The 27,028-nt window shown below is 46.1% G+C and overlaps 1 protein-coding gene across 3 annotated transcripts; it reads left to right on the forward strand.

Moving 5' to 3' along the window:
- The first annotated feature begins 262 nt into the window (after positions 1–262).
- Positions 263–23,405, forward strand: LOC134538100 (uncharacterized). 3 transcript variants are annotated; one of them, XM_063379120.1, is made up of 8 exons: positions 263–326; positions 11,703–11,915; positions 15,623–15,975; positions 18,068–18,234; positions 18,563–18,675; positions 19,745–20,295; positions 20,851–21,030; positions 21,734–23,405. In XM_063379120.1, exons 1-8 carry the CDS (start codon positions 285–287, stop codon positions 22,041–22,043), a joined length of 1,929 nt encoding a protein of 642 aa, XP_063235190.1. In that variant the 5' UTR covers positions 263–284; the 3' UTR covers positions 22,044–23,405. The 3 variants fall into 3 exon arrangements, with proteins under 3 accessions (XP_063235190.1, XP_063235192.1, XP_063235191.1); XM_063379122.1 differs by lacking the exons at positions 263–326; positions 11,703–11,915 and having other exon boundaries at positions 15,578–15,975; positions 20,869–21,030; XM_063379121.1 differs by lacking the exons at positions 263–326; positions 11,703–11,915 and having other exon boundaries at positions 15,580–15,975; positions 19,745–20,289; positions 20,845–21,030.
- Positions 23,406–27,028: the final 3,623 nt, after the last annotated feature.

Raw genomic sequence — 27,028 nt, forward strand, 5'->3', positions numbered from 1 at the left:
CAATTTTTGTGGCTTTCGAAGCCAATATCTTAGAGGAGGTCTTCTTGGCATTTTTTTTTTTCGATCCAGCCACGTCGAAGGTGAAGAGTTAGTTGGCTGACGACGTTTCGGTCGACGCTGCAGTCGACATCTCCAGGGCAGCAGTCAGTCTCCCACCACGCGGGAAGCCAAGTGTCTGAGCGCGGTGTGGGGGTGTGGAGGGGGGTCGCGTGGCAGGGGGCAGGGGGCAGGGGCCCGCCTGGGGCGCGGTCTCACGGCAGTCGCGGTGCGAGCCCGCAGCAGGCATGGCGTGCGACAAGTGGGTGGTCATCAAGGTGCTGGAGGTGGTGAGTACAGACCGCCGCTCCAACCTTCCCTCGCATGGTGATCCAACCACCACCGGAGCAAGTACAAGTCTGTGGTGTTATGGAAGAGAGGGTTAAGTCAAAAACATCAAATTTTAATAGAGGTGGAAGAAAGTCTTAATATTATTTTCACGATCAAATATTAGTCGTTATATTATTAACTATCGATATCTTACACAGGCAACACAAAACTTCAAACCATATAAAGTGTCAAAAGGCATGTCCTTCAAATAATCCTTGACTTTCTTCCACCTCTCTTAAAATTTGATGTTTTTTGGCTTAACCCTCTCTTCCATAACACCACAGAAATGTGCTGTTTAAAACGGGATTATGTGCGGACCGGCTCTAAAACGGATTTGACTAACGGAACACCGGCTTACGGTGCGAGGGGTCCTGGGATCCGAGTCCCGGGTTAAGGCATGGGTGTGACATTTACATGCTGATATTTGATTACCTACGAATTGAAATTGATGATTGCACTGAAACAAATTGAACCATTGGCCGTTTGGCGTAGAGCTGCAGGCCACACAATTCAAAGAAGAAGAAAAAGGGACTAACGGAAATTTACATAAGCAAATATATGTTGCTGAAATGTATATATACATATATAATCACATTTAATAATCATATAATCTATATAAATGATTATTAAAAATATATATAAAAGAATTATACCCTTAAACCAAAATAAAATAATTAAAGAGAATGTAGTGGCTAATAATGTTATGCAGAATCAAATTTGGAAAACAATATTCCTTCTTGCATACACCTCGGGGTTTATATCCAGAAGATAAAAGTTTAAATAAATGCCTATTAAGACAAGGATTAGTGTGTGCCGCTCCAACCTGCACACGTCCAGATAGCTGGCGGGTCGAGGAATAGATCACATGACATCAAGCTCTCACAGAAATTGTTTTTTTTTTTTCATTGTGGTGTTTAAATAGTATTACATTCAGTTATGGGGAGGGGCCTCAACGAAATTATTTGCCACTTGTTTTTTTTTTTTTTTTCTTCTTCGTGGCCCTGCCCATAACATTGCAGATTCACCATAAAATCTTTTCCTCCATTTTCCTCCACAACATCTACACGGTTGCGCTCGTTGGGCCATAGCGGGAATTTGGGGGGGGGGGGGGCATGGGGCATAGTGATCGAGTGCTCTGATCACTCTCCTCACACTCCGGGGAACTGCGGTGGAAGTTGCCGCGGACATGTTTGGTTTTCTCTGGGTGCTCCAGTTTACCACCGGTCATTCATCACGCCATTCCTCCCATCATCCCGTAGGGTCCTGGCAGGATTATCCCAGTCCCAGCATGGGCCACGAGTCACGAGATAGTCACTGCTGAGTCACGTGTTCTCTCCGTTGTTGGGTGTTTCACAGTCGAGTATTGTGATTTCAAAATGCGGGTTTGCGCGAGGATCAACTGAAGTTAGCGTAGTACTCATAAAATTTCAATTTTTGAAATTTTATTTTTTTGACGTGATAAAGTCTCATAAATCGATGAACGCCAGCTGCACGTACGAAAAAATTGTCACGTTCCGCCTGAGCAGAGCTTGAGAGAACCGCCCAACCACCGCGCGAGAAAATCTTCTATAATATCAAACAGGTTAAAGCGGGCTTTTTAACTTAATTGTTCGTGATTTTATTTAAACAAATTATTTTAAATTAAAATTTGCAAAAAACTGTAAATAATATTTGAAAATTAAAAAAGTATGCAATTTTTTCATCAATGTTTTCTTATGACGTTATCACGTAAAATTATCGTCCGTAAACCGACTTTACAGACCACCCCCCCCCCCCCCCCATATTTTTGGGTGAAGAGCCGCGAGTGCTGTGACAGGCCTCGCAGCGGGGAAACACTGGACTGGTCTCTTCCAGAAAGGCCTGGTCCGGGCACCGTGGTTTCTGGTTCACGTGGATTGCCGAGCTCGTTCGAGCCAATGCGCGTGTTTTTATCCTCGCCATATGCATGACGGGAAGCCTTCTGTTCACAGACGAGAGAGCCAAACACCCGATCGTGCATCTTCGGTTTTTTTTTTTTTGTTCATTGTAAAAGGTTAGGTTAGCTACATTATAAATACTTTTAAACAATGTGGACGGTTGAGTTGGTTAGGATAGCTACATTAAAGATACTCTGAAATCATGTAAACGGTTTCCTAGCGCTGGATACCTACATATTAAAAAGTTATTTGCTAAGCAACCATAAAATGATTTTACAGTATTTTTAATGTAGCTATACTTAACCTAATATAACCAACCATCCACGATGTTTTAAAGCATTTGTAATTTAGCTAACCTATCCTAATCGACAGCAAAATTTGATGCCACACCGGTTTACACAATGAGATAGAACGGCGTATGACGTATGAGTAAGCTACATTCCAAATAAATACACCTGTTGTGGCACGGGAAAAACAAAAGCGAGAATGAACTTCGGGGAACTTCGGGTGTGGCTCTCTCGCCTGTGAAATGAAGGCTTCCCTCGGCATGACGGGTGCCTTCCCCACGTCAACTGCTTTCTGTTCGTCACGTGTCTGGGTGTCTGGAGACCGGACTGCAGTCGCAACAGACTGCGCTCAGCTCAGACAAACACACTGGACGCAGCGGTTCCCAAACGGTGGATCGCGGAAGGGTTACAGGTGGGTCGCGACTCGATCCTAAAACTATCAGAAACCATCGAATAAACCTTCAGAAAAGATAAGAAAAAAAATCGAAAACAAATCGAATTGTGTGCAAATACATAATCTGTTGTTAAATAAACAACTGTTTTACTACAAAGTGCTTATATTTTGTCAACCATTTTCAAATCAGAACACAAAATGTTCATCAAAAATCAATCGGTATCTTAAAATAAAGCATATCTTTTTTTAATGGTACATTATATATACATAAGGAAGGGATACGATACAAATAAGGTTTTTTTTTTTTTACTCCACCATGGACTGATGGACCGTGGAGGTATTCCGATAAGGAAAGGTGGGTCGCCAGCTGAAAAAAGTTTGGGAACCACTGCACTAGAGACTAATATCGGAAGCTCCAAGGTTTTTGTGTTTGGACACCTCGCGTTGTTATCACGCCAGTCCCACAGACGGTATGCACAGTTTGACCGTTGTCTCGGTCGTATGGACAGGTCTGGCAACTTACCTTCGTTCTCCGTCGGCTTAGCGAATGAAGCTCGCTGCGGCCTGCGAACCGTGACAACGTCTAATAAATCGATGAACGCCGGCTGCAAACATAAAAAAAGTGTCCCGTTACGCACTTTTTCGAGGCACATTAAACTTGAAACATTCCCATTCGTTTCCTACTTTTCCTTTCATCGTCCTATCCTTAACAGAATAACAAATATTGGAAGAAGTTAAATAGCAAACATGTATAAAAGTTATAGTTAAAATAATCTGTTCGTTAAAGTAATAAACATATTTGAATTAATGAGTGCAAATAAAAGTAAATTTATCAATTAAATTGTAGATTTCATTTAACTCCTTCTTTGTATCCATACAAAATAGTGATAATTCAATGAATTGATTCAATTTTATTCATAAAAGTATTCAATCATTTCATCAATGTTTCGTTATGACTCGCTCGCTTTCTCCCGCCTCATGCTCCATGCTTCATGCGACATAAATTCCACCCGCATGTCTTTCCTGTAGTCGCTCGCTGGTGCTTCTAGCAGGGTCGTTACCACAACGCCGAACGTACAATAACGCCGAATACCATAACGCCGAATGCCAAATTGACCGCAACGCCGACCGCTAGAAAACTGCTGTGTACCACAACGCCGAAAAATGTTGCTGCGGGGAGGGGGGGGGGGGGGCACAGGAGCAAAATGAAAAACAAATGAATGAATTTGTGTGCTAACCTTACCTAACCTAACCTTTGTGGCAGTCCTGCGATGACATTTTTCGGCGTTAATGTATTTCAGCGTTGTGGTAATTCGGCGTTGTGGTACACAGCAGTTTTATAGCTGTCGGCGTTGTAGTCAATTTGGCATTCGGCGTTATTGAACATTCGGCATTTTGGTATTTCGGCGTTGTGGTGCGTCCTCCTTCTAGCGCGGTGTCGCCTCTGTACCGGCGCAGTCTTCTCGTCTTGCGTAGGGCAACAATAACAACATATGACTGAGAAACAAAGAAAGTTCCTCGATTGCCATCGAGTTTCGTGCCTATGAAGTATGCTGAAAACACGCTAAAATTATAGTTGGAATGATTGATCATGAAACGGAACTTCTCATCCTCTCTCGGCGTATTCCTCGATAAGTTTCGTAAACAGACGACGATCGGATATCTCGAGCAGTTGTTTTCAAATCGCGTTGTTTTGTCCGGAAGCTCTTTACTTCGCACGTGAGCCCTTAAATTACAGTCAACGTAATTGCGCTGCAGAAAACCGACGTTCGTTCGTTAGGACAGCTTTTAGAAAGCACATATTTCAACTCATGTTACCGGGTGACTCCATAAAGACGATGTTTAAATGTGATGTAATTAAGGTAAAGCTTAGGGACTTAAAAAAAAAATTCCGACGTAATCGTAGAAGCGGGAGCGACGCAAGCCACTGGCCTCTTGGCCTGCTGAGGGGCAGTCACTTGGAGACAGATCTTGGGTACGAGGAGACGATCAAGAACATCCCACTGGAACTTCTGCATGAGTTCTCGAGTGCGTCTGGCGCTGTGCGGTTGGAACTTCATCGAGAACCAAGAAGATATCGGGAGTCAGACATTGGCGTAGCTGTGTTCATAAAGTTGGGGGGGACAAATAATGATTTTGATGTCATGTAAACCCATTCCCCTCTTACCTCGGGGGGTCCGGGGGTCCTCCACCGGAAAATTTTGATTTTTAAAAGTGCAAAATAGCACTTTTTAAGCAGTTTTTGTATCTAACCATTGGATACATCGATGTTAAAATTAGTATTGTTTCCTTAAGATAAAATTTGATGAGTGAAGAAATTACAAATAAAGTTGGGCAGAATAATATTATAAAATAAAAATATCACGGTCTAGAAAGTTGGGGGGGGGGGGGAGGACAGTCCCCTCCACCCAAAAAGTTCAGGGGGACACGTCCCCCATGTTCCCCGCGGTTCCTACGCCCTTGGAGTCAGAGCACCCACACAATTGTTGTCCTGCGTGGCTCGTGTCGGCGGGATTGTCCGAGAGACAGTGGTGCGGCAGTCTCGTGGTCGCGACACCTGCTCCGGAAGTGTGTCTGGGACAGCAGAGGTGTCCGCTGGAGCGAGCACAGACTCGCGGCCCGGTGGGGCGAGACGGGCCTCCGCCTGCTGTCACGGGCCGTCGGCCCCGCCACGGCGACCTTCGGGGCGCGGGCCTCTAGGTGGCGCGCCCTCGAGTGCACGAGGGCCAGAGGTGCTGCGCCCTCGAGTGCACGAGGGCCAGAGGTGCTGCGCCCTCGAGTGCACGAGGGCCAGAGGTGCTGCGCCCTCGAGTGCACGAGGGCCAGAGGTGCTGCGCCCTCGAGTGCACGAGGGCCAGAGGTGCTGCGCCCTCGAGTGCACGAGGGCCAGAGGTGCTGCGCCCTCGAGTGCACGAGGGCCAGAGGTGCTGCGCCCTCGAGTGCACGAGGGCCAGAGGTGCTGCGCCCTCGAGTGCACGAGGGCCAGAGGTGCTGCGCCCTCGAGTGCACGAGGGCCAGAGGTGCTGCGCCCTCGAGTGCACGAGGGCCAGAGGTGCTGCGCCCTCGAGTGCACGAGGGCCAGAGGTGCTGCGCCCTCGAGTGCACGAGGGCCAGAGGTGCTGCGCCCTCGAGTGCACGAGGGCCAGAGGTGCTGCGCCCTCGAGTGCACGAGGGCCAGAGGTGCTGCGCCCTCGAGTGCACGAGGGCCAGAGGTGCTGCGCCCTCGAGTGCACGAGGGCCAGAGGTGCTGCGCCCTCGAGTGCACGAGGGCCAGAGGTGCTGCGCCCTCGAGTGCACGAGGGCCAGAGGTGCTGCGCCCTCGAGTGCACGAGGGCCAGAGGTGCTGCGCCCTCGAGTGCACGAGGGCCAGAGGTGCTGCGCCCTCGAGTGCACGAGGGCCAGAGGTGCTGCGCCCTCGAGTGCACGAGGGCCAGAGGTGCTGCGCCCTCGAGTGCACGAGGGCCAGAGGTGCTGCGCCCTCGAGTGCACGAGGGCCAGAGGTGCTGCGCCCTCGAGTGCACGAGGGCCAGAGGTGCTGCGCCCTCGAGTGCACGAGGGCCCGAGGTGCTGCTCCCTCGAGTGCACGAGGGCCAGAGGTGCTGCTCCCTCGAGTGCACGAGGGCCAGAGGTGCTGCGCCCTCGAGTGCACGAGGGCCAGAGGTGCTGCGCCCTCGAGTGCCACCCAGGTCCTCTAGGTGTTCCCACAGCCGCCGAGTGCGTTGTCGGTCGCTGCGACAGAGGACCGTCTTCCTCGACTCAGGTCAACGCCCCGGCGAGGTCGCTAGACACGTGTGTGGAGCGACTAGTGACACGCGACACGTATATCACGCACCGGGTTGTCGCTCTGCGACACCTGGCTTCGCCGAGGGTTTGGAAACATAATGTTCCATATGCCACATACGGTTATGTATTATGGCAATACTTAAAACGAAACATCGTCTCGCTGTCTTCACGATCATATATTTATGATTTTAAAATCCGGGAAAAAATATTCTATTTTAAATAGTATAGATTAAAAATATCATTTTAATAAAATTATATTTACTTTAAAATATGAACATTAATGATATAAAAGCTAATTTGCATAAAAAAAATAAATATTTGACATTTGATTGTAAATTAAACTATCGGTAGTTAAATAGATAGCAATTTCTACTTAATAGTGGCCATTGTACTACATTTATTTTTCTCAAGTAGTCTTCAGACATAATATAAAATGATTAAAAACAATATTTTTTCAAATGTCCAACCCTCGCAGCCGTTAGCCAAGTAGTAGGAGCGCTGTGCCTAGTGGATTTTTTTTTTTTTCCTAACCTAACTAAAACTAAGTGTATTTTGGAGGGGTCCGGGTTAGGGAGGGACCTAGGTGCGTCTCAGGCCGAAGCCTATACGCCTAGTCATGCTGGGATTAGCCATGCAGGGAGAGGGTCGCATGCATCATGTGCTAGGAGGGGATTGGCCAGCCATGGCAGCGATTGGCGCCATGACTAGTGGGACCGCGCACGGACACACGGAGACACACGGAGACACACGGAGACACACGGAGACACACGGAGACACACGGAGACACACGGAGACACACGGAGACACACGGAGACACACGGGGTCGTCGGGAGACACCAGAGGCACAGGAAGTGCCGTGACGACACACGCCTGTTCTGGGAGACTGGTCCCGGTCCCGGCTGATAGCCGCGCGGGAATCCCGGGCCCCGCTGGGAAGGTCGTGTGGCCAGGAACAATCCTGCGGCGGGTCGCGGCCTTCACCCGCCGGCGACCATGAGTGCGGCTGTCTTCCCACGGCACGGCCTGACTCCACCTGGGACTAGCCTTGCTCCACCTGGGACTTGCCTGGGCTGGACGAGTGTGGGTGGGCCGGGATTCGAATACTGACTGTCAGTTAAACGTTTCATTGTTTAGCTTTTTCGCTCGATACGAATGAATGTATTGTTACGATTTACCGCGGGTTCGTAAAGGATAGCCCAATTAAAGATTTTACTACACACACTTATGTCACAACTTATGTCACAATTAATCTTATAAAATGGCGAATAATCAATTGCACTTAAAAATAATGTTGCTTCCCTAGCCACTCGTTTTTAAAATCGACACACCTCGCTGGGCCGCACCTCTGGCGCAACTCTCGCCGCAGCGCCCCTCGCGGATCTCCGCCGTGGGACTCCGCCGCCGCCGACGCACTTGCCTTCGCCGAGGATCCGCCCTGGAACCTTCGTCCAAGGACTTCGCCACTCTGCCGCACCTGCGGCACTATCGCCCCGGAAACTCCGCCGCGGGGAAGCTCCCGCCTGAATACTCTTCTAAACTAAGACTGACTGACTGCTGGCGTCCTGGGCACGTATATATAGGCCCAGTCACCTTCCAGAACTCCCGAGCGCGGCTGGGGCCAGTCGCGTCATTCCGCGCCGACCCGATGGCAGAAATCTCTGGAAACACGTGTCGGCGGCTCGCGTAACTCCGCAGCTGTCCGGTGTCAGTTACGTGTGAAAGGCAGGGCACCGCGCGGGGAGTGGTGGTTAGGAGGGGGAAAAGCGACAACCCTTGTTATCTTCCAGGCGCGCGCGGCGCATATCGTGTTGCGGCAGTCGCCAGCCAGCTCTGCACCTGCACGTGTCCCGGCCTTGCTCACGTTCGTAACAGTATGTATGCCTAGTAGACATCAAGACTTGCAACTTGATACAATTAAGTCCAACGCAATAACTAGCACAAAAATCAAGAGTTAATAAGTCGAGTTGTTTTTTTTTGTTTTTTTTTTTCTTATAAGAATTGCTGTGTTTACGTAGGTATTTTAATTAACTCTAGCAAATCCGAAGGTAAGACTATCTCACATGCATCGTGGACCGTAACAGCAAGCCTGCGGTAGAATGCCTTGTTCACGTCTGGTGCAATGCGTGGTGCTGGTGTTGTGCTTCTGGCTGGCGTGTAGACGTGTTGCCTGCAGACGTAACACCGCACTGAGGTACTCGGAACCGTAACCGATGTACGGAACCGGGAATTACGGTATCAGTCTTCAACAGAACCGAGTTTTCCCGTTACATTCGATACTAGGTAGGTTTTTTTTTTTTTTTTTTTTAATTATTATTAATGTTTGAGCAATCGGGGATTAACTGTCTATTACACTTGCAATTGGACTTTCACCTGGTGGCAAGGAGTCTTCTCTTTTTACTTATACCCCCCCCCCCCCTTCCCAACTATCATTCTCATCAGATCCTTTGCATCTTTCAACCCTAGCATCTCTTCATCCAACCCATTCCACTCCCTAACAGTCCTGCCAAGAAAAGCTAACCTACCCCTTTCCGTTCACCTTCAGTTCCTCTGGACCTTCCGCCCATTTTCTCTACACTTTTTATACCCACCTCTGTGATCCTAGTCCCCAGCTGCTCCCAGCCCCCGCTCCCTTCATATCCTTATAGAGTCTGACTAACCTTTCCACCCTTCTCCTCCCTTGTAATGCTTCCCAACCTAGCTTCTTAATCATCTCAGTCGCACTATGCATTTCCCCCTCTTGCCCTTCCCTTATATTCCTTATAACCGTCACCCACTTCGCGGCTTTTTGCTGCACCTTCTCCAGCTCCCTTGCAAACGGTCACTAGGTAGGGGTTTCAGATCACAGCCCCATACTCCATCACTGGCCTGACTAATGTGGAGTATGTCTTCTCCCTTACCCCTTGCAGGGTCCTGGCAAGTAGCCACAAAGAGCCTTCCTACCCTTACTCGCTGAACCTGTTTTGCCCAACCCAGGTTATTTTGTAGGGTCACCCCCAGTACTAACACTATTCGGCTTCCTTTATTTCCCGCCCCTTCCCCATATACACTCTTCCTCGTGAACCTAACCACCTTCGTCTTTTCAACATTCAGCGACATCCCATTCTGCTCCGTCTATTGTTACATTCTGTTCAAGTCAACTTGCAGAACTGCTTCTTCCACCGCCTCATACACTATGCAATCATCCACAATTACTGTCATCCTGGTCTCCAATTATTATTATTATTATTATTATTACTTAACCTGCAATTGGGCTTTCACCCGGTGGCAAGAACTCCCACTCACTCCCCTCTCCCCCCCCCCCCTCCATCAGCTTTCTCCTCAGCTCCCTCCCATCCCTGACCTCCACCATTTCCTCCCCCAGCCCATTCCACTCCCTCCCCGTCCTCAGTAAGTAGTAATAAATAGTTTTGAACGATTAAAAATATTTTAGTAACCAAAACTTTAAAGATAAACATTTGTGTTTTTTTAAAGAATTGCTTCTGTTTAACTTGGAAATTTTACCAAATGAAGTAGCTTGGCTTCTGGGTTGTAGCCGTGTCCTTGGCGAATAATTCACCAAAGTTTTGGTCGACATTGCAGTCGCCATCATCAGGGAGCAGTTACCTACCCACAGTAGGTAACTAGGGTAGGTGACTGCAATGTCGACCCGAAACGTCAGTGAATTATTCGCCAAGGACGTGGCTACAACCCAGAAGCCAAGTTACTTCATACAATGGCCGTGAAAGCCATTAAAAGACATGTATCTTGATATTCGATACGCCAGAAAAATCACAATTCTAGCATGATAGTGGTCCCAAACCTGCCAGATAAAAGATTGTTCACTGTGCAAAAAACAAATGGTTGTCTGTAAATTCGGTTTACGGACGATAGATTAACGTGACAACGTCATAATAAAACATTGATAAAATGATTGCATACTCTTATTAATAAAATCGAATCATTTTTATTGAATTATAATTATTTTGTATGGATACAAAGAAGGAGTGAAATGAAATCTACAATTTAATTGATAAATTTACTTTCATTTGCACTCATTAATTCAAACATGTTTATTACTTTAACGAAGACATAATTTTAACTATAACTTTTATACATGTTTGCTATTTAACTTCTTCCAATCTGTGTTATTCTGTTAAGGAAAGGACGATGATAGGAAAAGCAGGAAACGAATGGGAGTGTTTCAAGTTTAATGTGCCCTCGAAAAAGTCAAATCGATGGTTGTTCCAATCGAGCGGAAGAGCGGTAGATGCGGCGCAAGCGTACGATGAGCGTAACGGGACACAGCGTAACGGGATAATGTGCGTGCAGCTGGCGTTCATCGATTTATTAGACGTTGTCACGTCAAAAAAATGTGAGCGAGTCCTTCAGTACTTGCCAGTGATATGTAAACCATGGGCGTCGCAACCCGGGGGGGGGGGGGGCACGTCCCCCTCAATAATAAAAGTCTTCAATTTCGTCCCCTCCAATAATATATTAAGTTTCGTAGTTATATTAAAAATATGATTTCTGTGATCCAACCCATATGTTGCGCATGGTGCATTTAGTCCAATCGTGGTAATGCGAGCACTTTTTAATTCGATCTTCGTGTGAAATCAAATTCAGGTCTGATACCGAAGCGCGCCGATATCAGAAAGCCGAGACGAGTCGAGTCGAGCCGATCTGATCAAATAAATTATATATTGCAACCAACTATAATTAGAATATTTAGGAAAGAAAAAATGCCTAAAAACCACCTTTTTGCACCTTCAAACCCCAAATTTTCCCGGGGGAGTTTTTTTCCAGGGGATGGATATTCTTCAACAACTTAATAAATTGAAGTCCCCCCCAAAAAATATATCCTTGCGACGCCCATGTGTAAACATCTAACCTTGGAAACGAGCAAGGCTCTCCTGGCAAGTCCCCGTCGCCACGTGGAAAGTGCCGGTGAGGTCCCCGATGGAGCGCGCACGCTTGCAGGCGCTGTGCGTGACCTGCATGGTGTACAAGAGGTTCGGAGACCTGGAGGAGCTGCGCCAGGAGCGCCTGTTCCCCGACACCAACTACCTGACGAGGATCGCGCTCAGCGAGGACGGCTCCATCTTCGCCGACATCGCGTACGGCGGCTACGCCATCATCTGCCTGGGGCTGCTCATCGGCCACGTGACCTCCGGGCTGACCAGCGCGCCGATGGTCAGTGCCCGAGGTGAACCCTCTCCACTGGGTCAAGGGTCAGCCTTCTGTCCCCGCCGCAGTTGCAGTTGCGAGGCAGCTCCTGGGGCTTGAATCCCTGGAAGCCTTATTTTCACAAGCGAGAGAGAGCCACACCCGAAGTTCCCCGAAGTTCATGCTCGCTTTTTTTCCCCCGTACCATAACAGGTGTATTTATTTGGGATGTAGCTTACTCATACGTCATACGCCGTTCTATCTCATTGTATAAACCGGTGTGGCATTAAGTTTTGCGGTCGATTAGGATAGGTTAGCTACATTATAAATACTTTAAAACATTGTGGATGGTTGGTTATATTAGGTAAGTATAGCTACATTAAAAATACTTAAAAATCATTTTATGGTTGCTTAGCAAATAACTTTATAATATGTAGCTATCCAGCGCTAGGAAACCGTTTACATGATTTCACAGTATCTTTAATGTAGCTATCCTAACCAAATCAACCGTCCACAATGTTTTAAAGTATTTATAATGTAGCTAACCTAACCTAATTGACCATTAGTTATCATGAGTTGTCCAAAATAAACATTCACGAACACACGGCAACCGAAAAATATGGCGGCGTACAAATAAATACCGTTGCCCTGTTTATGGTCTTTCCTTTTATCAACACCGCCATATTTATTTACAATGAACAAAAAAAAACCGAAGATGCACGATCGGGCGTTTGGCTCTCTCGTCTGTGAAAAGAAGGCTTCCCTTGAATGCCGGTCTGACCATCCACGGTGTGGCGAGCTCACCGTCCACGGTTCCTTACTATGTGCCACGGGCGATTCCTCTTTCCCAGTGCCTGTTCTCATTGGTCGACGGTTAACACTCTAATGCCCCCGCTGCAGACCAGGCTGGCGGGTAAAATAAAATAACGACAGGATGTCCCCGAAAAATTTCTCTGACTTTTCCCTTACTTTCCATGACAAAAATTTCAAATTTGCCTATTATGATACAGACAGAAATGAAACTTTTTGCGTATTAATTATAGATAGATAAATTACAAAAAAAAAATAAAAATAGAAGCAGAGATAAATGAGAACAGTAAGGATAATATTGAGAAGTCTCAAATTAAATAACTCTTTTCCACAAGAATAAATAAGATGTAGATTTTTGATTTAAAAATGTACTAAATTATTTTCTCATACATTTAAAACAAACTTTGATTTTAAATTATTCTTAAATTTGAATCTTGACGATAATTAGGTAGTTTATGCAACTTACATTATACATGTACAGTTTTTTTTTTAAACCTGAAATAAAGAAATTAGTACCTTTTTGATACAGATTAGCTGGGCACTCAAGTACATTAAGAAGCCACATTATCTGGGTATATCAAGCATTTCCGATATCTTCCTTCAAATTTGAAATTGAAATTTCTGTACCTTTCCCACATCGGAATCCTCATTGCCGGTTGTGCAGTCCCTAAAAAATTCATGATAATTTACATTTTATTTATAAGTCCGAGTAGAGTGGTGTTCATGTTCCTGAGGACCCGATTCCGAATCCTGGTCTGGCCAACCTGATTTCGGTTTTCCCACGATGCGCCCAGGTCACAGCAGGTTATAGGTGGCATGGTTCTCTACAATAGGCCATGGCCAGTATCTTCCCCGCCATCCCTGGTATAAGCAGTGCTTTCTCTAATGACATCGCTATGACAAGAACGCATGGATAAAGGCCCGTCTACAATTGTCCTAACCAGTGCGTGGTCCGCGCCCTTGTCCGAACGTGAATGACGTCACATTGACGCACGGAAAACAGCTTTGTCTACAATTGTAGTGTCCTATGTCCGAAACTATTGATTTCTAAAGTTGTCACCAGAGTGCAGTAAATGACTATCAATTTTTTTTTTCGTGATGTTTGCAAACGAGAACCGGAAACTCGAATATCGTTAGTGTTCTGTTGCTGTTCAATGCTACCAAAGGACACAGGTTGGGTCAAAAAGTTCAAATTGACGAATGTCTTCGGACAAAGTAGGTTCGGACCTTCGCCCACATGACGCATGGCGTCAGAGGGTCACGTGGACCAATCACCGACGAGTGTCCTTAGGACACAGGTTAGGACATTGCAATTGTAGACTAGGCTTAAAGGTGACTGGTCGGCGCTGTACAGGAGAACTTCCTGCTGGGGCTCGGAGTGCTGATGCTAGCGGCGGCCAGCAGCGTGGTGTTCGGGTCGCTGGAGACGACGCTGCCCGAGCTCCAGGTGTACTCGGCGGTGCTGGGGTGTTGGAGACATGCCTGAGAGGTGACTGGTCGACGCTGTACAGGAGAACTTCCTGCTGGGGCTCGGAGTGCTGATGCTAGCGGCGGCCAGCAGCGTGGTGTTCGGGTCGCTGGAGACGACGCTGCCCGAGCTCCAGGTGTACTCGGCGGTGCTGGGGTGTTGGAGACATGCCTGAGAGGTGACTGGTCGATGCTGTACAGGAGAACTTCCTGCTGGGGCTCGGAGTGCTGATGCTAGCGGCGGCCAGCAGCGTGGTGTTCGGGTCGCTGGAGACGACGCTGCCCGAGCTCCAGGTGTACTCGGCGGTGCTGGGGTGTTGGAGACATGCCTGAGAGGTGACTGGTCGACGCTGTACAGGAGAACTTCCTGCTGGGGCTCGGAGTGCTGATGCTAGCGGCGGCCAGCAGCGTGGTGTTCGGGTCGCTGGAGACGATGCTGCCCGAGCTCCAGGTGTACTCGGCGGTGCTGGGGTGTTGGAGACATGCCTGAGAGGTGACTGGTCGACGCTGTACAGGAGAACTTCCTGCTGGGGCTCGGAGTGCTGATGCTAGCGGCGGCCAGCAGCGTGGTGTTCGGGTCGCTGGAGACGATGCTGCCCGAGCTCCAGGTGTACTCGGCGGTGCTGGGGTGTTGGAGACATGCCTGAGAGGTGACTGGTCGACGCTGTACAGGAGAACTTCCTGCTGGGGCTCGGAGTGCTGATGCTAGCGGCGGCCAGCAGCGTGGTGTTCGGGTCGCTGGAGACGACGCTGCCCGAGCTCCAGGTGTACTCGGCGGTGCTGGGGTGTTGGAGACATGCCTGAGAGGTGACTGGTCGACGCTGTACAGGAGAACTTCCTGCTGGGGCTCGGAGTGCTGATGCTAGCGGCGGCCAGTAGCGTGGTGTTCGGGTCGCTGGAGACGACGCTGCCCGAGCTCCAGGTGTATTCGGCGGTGCTGGGGTGTTGGAGACATGCCTGAGAGGTGACTGGTCGACGCTGTACAGGAGAACTTCCTGCTGGGGCTCGGAGTGCTGATGCTAGCGGCGGCCAGCAGCGTGGTGTTCGGGTCGCTGGAGACGACGCTGCCCGAGCTCCAGGTGTATTCGGCGGTGCTGGGGTGTTGGAGACATGCCTGAGAGGTGACTGGTCGACGCTGTACAGGAGAACTTCCTGCTGGGGCTCGGAGTGCTGATGCTAGCGGCGGCCAGCAGCGTGGTGTTCGGGTCGCTGGAGACGACGCTGCCCGAGCTCCAGGTGTATTCGGCAGTGCTGGGGTGTTGGAGACATGCCTGAGAGGTGACTGGTCGACGCTGTACAGGAGAACTTCCTGCTGGGGCTTGGAGTACTGATGCTAGCGGCGGCCAGCAGCGTGGTGTTCGGGTCGCTGGAGACGACGCTGCCCGAGCTCCAGGTGTACTCGTCAGTGCTGGGGTGTTGGAGACATGCCTGAGAGGTGACTGGTCGACGCTGTACAGGAGAACTTCCTGCTGGGGCTTGGAGTACTGATGCTAGCGGCGGCCAGCAGCGTGGTGTTCGGGTCGCTGGAGACGACGCTGCCCGAGCTCCAGGTGTACTCGGCAGTGCTGGGGTCGCTGTCGCTCCTCACGGCGCTGCTGATGGTGCTGGACATTCTGACGGGGTCGCGCAGGCGCAAGGCCTACAGGGCCGCTGCCAAGCGCGCTCTGCTGCCCGCCAAGTCCACGCAGACCGACGTGGGGCAGATCGTGTACGAGGCCACCAGGAGCGTGGACCTGCTGGGGCCGGCGCACCGGGTGTCCAATGGCCACGCGCCAGTGCTGCAGGACGACCAGCCCGGCACCAAAAATGGGTACATGCTATGCTTGTTGAGTCATTGATACATTCACTCTTTACCTATTTCATAGATATTTAAGTACATGAATTATTCTTTCTTTCTTCATTCATTAATGAGCTAAATAATCTATTCATTGATACATTTAGTCCATAATTTATTGCATAACTCTTGGAGTCGTATATTTGTTTATTGTCACATTTACTCATTCATTTATTCATTAATGTCTGTTCAGGACTACATCATGCTCTAAATCCCTTGCGCCCATCTCTGTCAGTCCAGTCTCTCTTCGGCGATGCCCGAGCAGCTGATATATCCTTCAACCTAGCTGGGGAAAAAATGCGATTGCTGGCAATTTGAGCGATTTTTAAAGTTTTAATTTAAAAAAATTCATCATTTGTAGAATTCAGGACTGAAAGGTCGTGAATTAGCTTCACTTCGCATTTCACTTTTGCAGATGCTATAACCAGGGTGCTGCCTTTAAAGGTTGTGCGATGGCAAATGTAGGAACCTTTCGCTTGCAGATATGCGCCAAATTTGACACTGGGATGTCATCCTTGGAACTAGAACTATTGGCTAAAGTTGTTTTTTCCACTTTAATGATCATTATCACACTTATTTGGTAGTGGTAACTAGGTGCTCATAGTTTATGGTGACTTATGTGTCTGCTCGAAATGTTATATGTTAGTTAGGTACTACCCAGTTAATTTATACGGCGGAAGTGGCAGTATAGCTTGGCCCCCCCCCCCCCCTTCTCGCGGAGATGTTGTCATTTTCCTTTTTACTTCATATTTTTTGTCATTCATAAAAAATATTTGTTTATAAATAAGCATTGTGAATTCATTTTAGTTAATTTTGCACCATACTCGACAAGTTGTCTTTTATTTGTAAAGTCATTCACATATTCATATTACCGGCATGATCACTCACCACAAGTTCCATTTCATGTTCCATAGCAGGATAGCACACACAACCTTACATAGAGAGGTCACAGTAATCGTGTGTTAAGTTTTTTTTTTTAAATTTTTTATTCGCTTTCATCTGGGCCATTTCAGTGTATAGTTGCAACCTTACACCCTGCAAATCGAATGATACGATAATCGAAATAGCTCCTCTGGTAGCGAATTCTAGCGGCGGGTGCGGAAACTAGGAGTGATTCCCGCCCAGAAAAGTGGTAGAAAACACAATGTTCTTATATTCATCACGCTCGGGATTATTAAAAAAAAAAAATTCTATGTTAATTTTACTGTCCGAGTTTTGTTTGGTAAGTGTATTTGAAACGTGGGAACACTTGAATTGTCTCGTTACTGAGGTTAGATGTTTACGTATCACTGGTGAGTAGGTACTAAAAGACTAGCTCACGTTTTTTTTCCCCTCCAAACGTTCATCCCATCAATGCTCCATTCTCATTCTGCTACATGAAATCAGGGCCGCAACTAGAGTCTCTGGCACCCGGGGCATGAATGGATTCATGCGCCCCCCCCCCCCTCTTTTTTTGCACATACCACACCATTAAAGCGCGGGGGGGATCCGGGGGCCCTTTCACGGAAAAATTGTGTTATTTAAGCATTTTCCATACCTACATGTAACAGTTTCTGTGCTACTGTAACTTCCACGTATGAACCCACTACCAGGGGCGTAGCCAGGGGGGGGGGGGAGAGGTGGGTTTAGGGGTTCGAACCCGCCCCACCCTTAGCACCAAATCTTTAATTAATTTCTTATTCATCACTCAAACAAATTTCATATTAAAATTAATAAAAATTTTACCATTAGAATATTTAAATTTAAGAACCGAAATCTGCTAAAATACACCTTAAAATCAAAATTTTCCTGGGGGATGACCCCCAGACCCCGCGCTTTAATACGGGGGGGGGGGGCATGCTTCTTAACACCCCCCATACACAAATCCTGGCTACGCCACTGCCCACTACCAGTTGTAGTAGGAATTACAATGCAAGCCGGCGATTTCGGCGCCCCCACAGCTCTTTGCGCCCGGGGCGTTTGCCCCGCGTGCGCCCCCCCCCCCCCCTAGTTGCGGCCCTGCATGAAATGCTACGTCCTCTGTTGGTCGCCACTCCCACGAAGTGCGATGGGCGCCTGGTGCCGGCAGGTCGGCGAAGGGGCGCAGCTCCCCGGCTCGCGAGAACGGTCACGTGACCTCGGGGGACGCTCTGCACGACGAGGACTACGACAGGAGCACCTCGCCGCCTCCGGCCTTCAGCTCCAGGTCGAGGACACAGGACTCCATCCTGGCCCAGCTCAGGTCCTCCATGAAAGGTAATTTTCATGAGGATCGTTCAAGCATCAATCCTCGACCCACAGCACAGCTTCATTATTACACATCATGACTTGCAGGGCGCAAGGCTTTGGACAATTATTCAAGCCACAGTTCGTAGACAAGTGTGGTAATAAATCGCCAAAAGAGGTGCCGAAAAGTGCCAGCGAATGTATGCGAGAGTACAGAGGGCGCGCTGCTGTTTTAAACTGTAACTCTACATGGTTTCGTTTCCAGATATATTCCCCGACATATAAAAAATACTTATTGGGCATTTCCTGCCTGCAATTTCCGAACATTCTGTATATTTATCTATGAGTATGTTTTCAGGTTCGAGTCGCGATCTAGAGGAGCCCACATTCAAGAAGTACTCGCCCAAACCGACGTCCGCTCAGCGACGGAGGGAACAAGACATCAGCAGCAGAAGCGACCATCCGCCGCAGGTTGCTATCAAACCATTCCCACTGCATGATGTTCATTTCATAATGTTAGGTTGATGTGAAACAGCAGTTTCGTGGTTATGATAATTTTTTTTAAAATAAAATAATACTGAACTATTGCTGAGCTAATACTTTTGGTATTTTTGAATAAAGGAAGTGAACCATATACATCTTAAATTGTTGCTTGCTTGTCAGTTATCACATTCCTATAGATTGGGACAATATTCTTATAGACTATGTTCATGATAACTTATAAAACATCGTATATAATTAGAAAACGCTTTTTTTAAAATGCAGTAATTGACTTGAGAATACATTTGTCGGTATCAAGAAATTTATTATAGCCGATTTAAATTATAACAAGAGCTATTTCATATAGAATACTTTTTTTTTTTTTTCGTCGAAGAACATCTGTACCTATAAAATAAATTTCGTTCTCAGTGATTTAGTAGGGATTGTACATTTTAAATTAAAGCTAAGACATCATTGTAGAACAGGCAGCAAACTTAAGAGGCCACTCCAGTGTTTCAGGGGCACTACGCAACCCGCGTTAACCTCATAAGATTCAATGCTATTTTCATTTTGCTTATAACTAATTAACTAATATAGATTTCGAAATGATGCTTGCTTGATATGTAAGACACCGATGCTCTTATCAAAGCCCCTTTCTTCAAAAACGTGCATAAATTATGGTTTTATTCTAATCTTTACTAATATGCATAAGTGTATTGTCTAGGTTTGAACCATAATTTATGCACGTTTTTGAAGAAAGGGGCTTTGATAAGAGCATCGTTGTCTTACATATCAAGCAAGCATCATTTCGAAATCTATATTAGTTAATTAGTTATAAGCAAAATGAAAATAGCATTGAATCTTATGAGGTTAACGCGGGTTGCGTAGTGCCCCTGAAACACTGGAGTGGCCTCTTTTAATGTGCAGCATTAGTGGTTGTGTTCCATGTCTTATTCTGTGGTGCAAACCGCTAGACTGCAGGATCGTAAGCAATGCTCTGTGTTGATGAGCGATGCAAGGCTGTTCAGAGTGACGCTGGTGGTGCCTGTCCCCTGCCCAGCTCGCCAGCTCGGGCGACGAGGCCGACGACGTCACCCGGGTGCCGACGGTGTCCTTCAGGGAGCGCAAGAGGCCCGGCGCGGTGCAACTGCTGCCCATGACGCCGGTGGACCCGCCCCGCCTGCGGCCGACCCAGCGACCCGCCGACCCAGAAGAGGAGCCGCCGAGGACCATCGTCATGGAGATCCCCGACGAGCTGGGGCGCGAGATTGAGGCCGCGTACGCGGTGCTGGACAAGGGCCTGGCGAGGGGCGAGCGGGAGGGCAGCAAGAGGTCGCTGTACAGGACGAGCGCGTACCTCAGCCTGGACCCCGCCGACGACGGCGGGGAGGCGCACAAGAACGGGCAGTACGCGCAGGACATGCGGGAGCTGGAGGAGGCCGTCACGGGCAGGCAGTGGCAGAGGTTTGGCAGCGGCAGGCACTCCCCGCTGATGGGCCCGGGGAAGGACGGGGCCTTGCCCAGGGACATCACCCAGGAGGTGGAGGCCGCGTTGGCGGAGCGTGACAGGCAGCTCTCCGGCGGCAAACGGGGGCTGCTCTCGTCCTCCAGGTGGGGATGGCAACGATATATCAATATGCCGATAATAGCGATATTTCAGTCTTAAAATGTAATTCGATATCGATATTTTAAATATCGATACAATAAGTTAAGATTGTATCGATTTTAAATAAAATAATATATTTCAAGTAACAGTTTTTATTAAAATTATCTGTAAAAAATGGCAGAATAAATGATAAAATGGTGGATAGAAGGGTTTTGGGAAACAACAAATTATTATTTAAAATAAGTGGGAAAAGGGAAATACAGGAGTTCACAGTAAGGAATTTCATAAGTTGTTAAATTGCAGCATGCACTTGTAGTGACTGGTCGACCGTTGGGCAAGGGCAGTGGCCGGTGACATGGATGCAGAAACATGGATGTATGTCTAGTAACTGGTTTTATAGTATAATTCTTTTCAGTGATTAAATAATAATTATATAATAAAAATATATGGTAAAAATTTGTACATTACAGTATACCGATACATCGAAAATATATTTATTTTCTGGCCGATAACCAGCGATATATCGATGTGTTGGAACTTTTTGCCATCGCCACCTCCAGGAAGCCCCCGGCCGGCAGGGCGGAGCTCGGCAAGCGGCAGCGCACCGTGGAGTTCGCCGACCCGCCGTCGCCCGACTCCGACAGCGACCACTGGCGCTACGACAGCAGGGACGCGAACCTGTCGCGCAGCAGCTCGCGGCTCGACGATAGGACGTCGCCGTCTTCTCCCCAGGACCCAGGGTGAGCGGCTAGCCTGTGTGTGACTCGTGCAGCCAGACAATCCCCACGGGTTCTCTCTGCAGCACAGCAAGCAGTGTGAAACACAAAGAAAAAAAGGAAGGTAAAGAGTCGCAACTCAATTCAATAACTAATGCTCTTTTTTTCTTTGGAAGTCTGTGAGCTGTCAGGTATTTATACGCAACCTAACAAAATAAAATTCGTTTAGTTTTCGAAAAAAAATATTTGGACACCTTGATTTTTGTGGTCGTTCGTTGCTGGGAATATTCACAATGTATGTTTAAGAGTATCTATTTTACTTACGGTACAACCAAGAACTATGTTACAATGTTTTATCTTATGTTTCAAAAATAAAAAATAAATGTATGGCCGCAAAGTATGAGTGTTGTAAATCAAAACTTCAGTTTCAATTGCAAAAAAAAAAAAAAAATACACATTTGCTCATGAAAGCCATGCTTATTTCGATGCTACCAAGATAGTTCAACAATGTCAAAAATTATTCCAAATTATATTTTATACTCAATATGCCATTCCATTAATACAGCATTCTATAAATTCTTAACTAATAATGTTTGTACAATTACTTTTCACATAAGGTATTATGTTTCAGAAAATTCTATGTTTTCTTTAGATATAAATCTTTGTGGCTGTATTCCGCCTGTACAGTATCTTTTCCCTGAGGAGAGATGTGTATGTGTGTGCGCAGGTTCGTGATGCACACGGCCTACAACTGGCCCGACGCCAGCGCCAAGACGCCCGTCCAGACACCGCAGCCGTCCTCCGACGAGAACGAGCAGGGGCTGCAGGGGGCGAGGTCCCCGGCGAGGGGTCGCGGGCGGTCCCTGCTGGTGCGCAAGGACTCCGGGCCACCTGCCGTGGTGAGGCTGGGTCCGCCCCCGTCCCACGACGACCTAGAGGAAGACGACGTGCCCGGCGGGGGGTCGCTGACCGCACAGCTGCTGCAGCGGTGGTTCCGGCAGAAGCAGCGCGTCGCCAAGACCAAGTCTGGGCCTTGAGCCCTCCATTACGGGCTCTTCGCTCAGCGACACACTTCACGACATTACAGGGCCAGGACACTTGTAGTCGTTGACCAAGGCTGCAGCTGTCCGCGAGTCTGATGGGGCCTTCACCACGCTGTCCAACACCAGCACTCTGCCCTTGTCACATAGTTAGGCTCCACCCACTTACTCCATGACATCACAGTTCCAGCTGCCAGGCAAAATGTCTATACTCGCTATACGCAATATCAGGCCGAGATCTACTACCTCTTCCAAGTAGCATTTTATTTCCGTGGTCTGAGTAAATTGCAATAAAGAAGGTAATTACAAATAAATGCTTTTGCTGTCAACACTACTCTTTACTAAGTAACAGCCCGGGTAGGCAGACACAAGAGGTGCCTCATCGGCTACAGTCTGCTAATGGTTAACTAACACCAGACTGTAAAAAGGTTATTAATTCTCTGTGGTTCCAAATACTTTTGATAAACAATTCAAATGATGTAGCAAAAACAACTGAACATCGCATATTGTTCCGGGGCTAATCACAAGGACTGAAGTAGGGCATGCTCGACTGCTCAATCTGCAGCTCTGCCACCACTTGAAAGGCTCGCGGAAACATTCGAGAATTTGTGTATTTAAATTTGACTTGAGGCATGTACTTTGTAAATTTAGTCTAGCATATTTTACAATTTCCATTATTGAATTATAACTCAGTTCACTTCAAAGAAATCATTAATATAGGCTATACACACAATATTTAAATTCAATAACACACCGAGTTTTAATATTTAGTATTTTAATGAAATAAGCTACTATTTTGATAATGTCAAATAACTTATCAGTGCATGAATAGGCCACATATTGACCTGTGTGCAAAATTAGTAAGTCACTTAATAATAACAGTATTACCTACCTTTACATTTGTTAGATCCTGTGTTGCCAGGTACCATACATACCATCAATTTAAAGAATCTTTTAACCTTTATAAACATACCAAAGCTATGCCAAAGCACCTAAAACACAGAATTGTTTTGCATAATTGCATGTAGAATACTTATGTAGATTCTAATTTTTTGTTGTAACATTACCAAATTATTTCTAATATAGGATACATTAATGTTGAGTAAAGGAGTACATAAAGCCAAAGTATTTCATAAATATGTAATACAAAAGAGATTTTCAATTTATAAGTATTTTTTAATTTTTTTTAAAATTTTAATTATACATTAAAAAAAATGGTTGTGTAATACTTGTTATTTTTATATAATTTTATGGATTCTTTATTCTGCGAGTTCTTAAGTATGTACAACTAGAACCTGACTTATATAATTACTACAAACTGTAACTAAATCAATAAATGTTTTATATATCTTGGCTAAATTAATTTTATTTGTATTGTTGCCTTACTTTTAAAAGTTGAAACTCCTAAAACTCTTCCATGTTAATTTTTGTAGGTAACACGATTTCACCATCAAAGGCTATGGATGACTCTTTATACAATCCCCTTGATTTGGGAGAATCTGGCATCTTTTAACTCCACCTGCTTAACTAGGTAGAGTTGTGTAAATAATTTAACAAACATAATATTGGTCATCCAGTAACGATATCAACTTTACCAATCATAATCCCTCAAAATCATTATCAGCCATAGTTGATGACAAACAGTTTTAAACTATGCAGTAAGAATATTATTGGAAAAAAAAATTAAAATCTTGGAACAAATAACATTTGAGTTATTATATTATGTGTTTTATCTGCAATCAAATTATGCAACATTTACTCGTAGAGTAAAATTCAGGGTTTTTTCTAAGGAACATCAGGGAAGTAAAGAGTTACTGAAGGTTCTAAGGGCCCCCACCCCCCCTAACCAAGACAAGCCTTTGGTACCAACACCAAATACGTGCATTTCCTTTGCCTACAGACAGTATGTGCTCCAGTAATCAAGTTTCAGGGCTGCTCGTAATTTGTTTTCTGTAAGAAATTACTCTTATATCAAATGCAAAGTTGTGTAGGAAAAATGATTTGAATAAATGGTGTCAATTTTGATTTTTAAAAATATTTGTTCTATGAATCATGAAAACGACTCGATACACATTTACAATATTTGGTATACTTAATAGTATGTTTGGTAATCTATTACATGCAATGTCGTGGTCTGGTCGACTAGTCCCTGACAATGCTGCTGTTCTGCCGGCTACTCAGGGTTCGGTAGAGGGGGGTTCGGGCCGCGTGGCCGAGGGACTTAGTCTCCAGAGATGAAATGAGAACAACTCGAATAAAGTCTGATGGTCCTTTATACTTAAGATGCTGAACACTTTACATGGGGCTGCCGCGTTTCCGCCTGTGACTATTTCTATGTAGGTCGAAACCCGGGTTCCGCGCACTAATCTGGTTAAGAAAATTACGGGACGTCCCGCCCGTGATGACTATTACTTCCACAGTAAGAAATATAATTCTTATGACCCGCGTGCGAAAGGATGTCTGTCTGACGGTACAGCTCACTGGCCTGTAAGAAATGAACAGCACAGAACCTATGACAGCGAATGATTAGTTTGAAAAATGAACCGCGACTCGCCAAAATTGAGAGCAGAACACACGTGCATGCTAATAACAAGTTGGTAGCTCACGACTGAATAGCAAATTAACAAGCTCGACTGCAAAGTGTGAAAACGTCTCCGCGCGTCAACCGCGCCCGCTTTTCTCACCGTCCCGGAGCGGCGTCACCAACACGTCCATCGCCTCTCGTGCCGGGTCCACGACTGCCTCCCACTCCCCTATCGCGCCTGAGCGCCCGCGTCTCCCCCTCCTTCGCGAGCCCACGGAACACGCTGATTGGTCACAGGCGGAAGCCACGGCCTTGGCGCCCGGTGAACAATTAAAACTTATAAAATATAAAACCCTTCAATACAAAATTAATTAAAATAAAATATAAGCAAAAATATGTACAAAAACTTAAAACAAAAATATATTTACAATAAATAATATGTCAAATCCTGTAAAGAAAACAAACGTCGCACGTCACCGTCACTTGCGTCGCACAACACGCTCAAGAGATGGCACTGGCGAGGCATAACGGCCTGAAGGAGCCGGGGAGACACTTGGGTCGACGTCAGCAACAGTCGAATTTGTTAAAAAATAATAATTTGAAATAAATGTGCGCTAATGTAATTTATTAAATAAATTCTCAGAATAAAATCAAGGTTATATTAAAATGAAAAAGCTTTTAGGACAACTATGTCATCGCAAAGCAGTACACATTGTGAGCATAAGTCATTGTCTGGTGTGTAGGTGTAAGTCAAACATGTATTTAAGGAGAATAAGAAAGCAGTATCGGCAGCTGCCGATACTGCTTTCTTCTTCTCCTTAAATACATGTTTGACTTAAGCTTACTGAGTTTGAACGAGGTTGTTTAATAGGGCTACGAGAAAGTGGATGTTGTTCTGCGATATTGCAGAAATACTTGGCAGAGTTTTATCCACAGTGCATTGTTGTTGGCAACAGGAAGGCTGTCTCGAGAAGACCAGGGTCTGGCCGCACCTGGACTACTATGGAGAGAGAAGACTGCCTATATTTGCCGTATGGTGATTGAGGATCATATTGCATCTGCGGCAGCCATTAGAATAGGCACCAGAATGACACAGCAAACTGTAATAGATTACTTGAGGGCTATTGCCAAGCAGATGTCCTGTAACATTCATGCCACTAACTCACAATCACTGAAATATGTGAATTGAGTGTTGTTAAGCCACAGCTAATTAGAGGGCAGAGTGGTAGTCAGTTGTGTCCTGTTGTCTCCTGTTTTGGTGCCAACGATGACCATAGGTTGGTAAGAAGAAGGCAAGATGAAAGCTTGGAACCAACCTGTCTGTGGCATCGACACACTAGAACTACACCAGGAGTTATGGTCTGGGGAACAATTTTCTTTGACAGTAGGAACACACTCGTCATTATCATAAGAACCTTGACAGCGGCTTAGAACGTGGGACCAGTTGTGCTGTCATTCATTCGCAGTATTCAAGGGGGTGTTTTCACCTCATACCGATGCTGTCACCCAACCTGCTCTATGGAGTTTCGGCCAGTTGCCTTGGCTTGCGAGATCACCAGAACATTCGCCCATTGAGCATGTATGGGACATTATGGGCAGACAAATCCAGTGTCATCCATTACATTTGACTGACCAAGTGTAACAGGCGTGAAACTCCATCCCACTATTTGACACACAGCTCCTGTATGACAATTTACATGCATTTTGGCATTCTTACATTCAACAACGTGGTAGCTTCAGTGGTTATTAATGTTCCCCCATGTCACATGTATCGCCTGTCTCTATTTATTATTATACTTCAGTGTTACATTCGTTTATCTTTTTATTTTATTACAATAACTGTTATAATAATATTGACGTGTGTTGCAAGGCGTTGTGATATCGCAAGGAGAACACTTTTTTGTGCAAAGATTATATGCAAATGGAGAGGCTATTAAATTGTATTCTTTGGATCCCTTCAAAGAATTATCTGTAATGCTACGAAATTAGTAATATTATTTATATAAAATTCTGAACTTTACTAAATATGTTAACCCTGGATATTGATTTGTATTTTGTTTAGTAATGATTATTTACATTTAATGTGTGTTATCTATGGTCATTGACTAGTTTTTGAGCCAATGAGAAAACATTCCTTTTTTAAAAATATTTGAAACGAACGTAAACGTTTAATTATCAGTAATGGTTCGTCAACAAGAAAGAATGGTTGAAGTAAGTATATTGGAGGCTGGATGTTATTTGAATTGTGAATTTAGCTATTCTATGTTAGGATACATGATATTTGCGTATTAATTTGAGTAAGTCAAACTATTTATGTATTTCAATCAGGGCTATTCCTTACGGAATAAGCACGTGGTATGCAATATACAAGTAAAGCATGTATCACACAATGGAATGTTGCGAGATGCTTCAAACAAAACTGTATCCATGCCTCCATGGCAGCAAGCATGTATGTTTC

This window comes from Bacillus rossius, chromosome 13, assembly GCF_032445375.1.
Source record: "Bacillus rossius redtenbacheri isolate Brsri chromosome 13, Brsri_v3, whole genome shotgun sequence".
In the NCBI taxonomy this organism is placed as follows: domain Eukaryota; kingdom Metazoa; phylum Arthropoda; class Insecta; order Phasmatodea; family Bacillidae; genus Bacillus; species Bacillus rossius.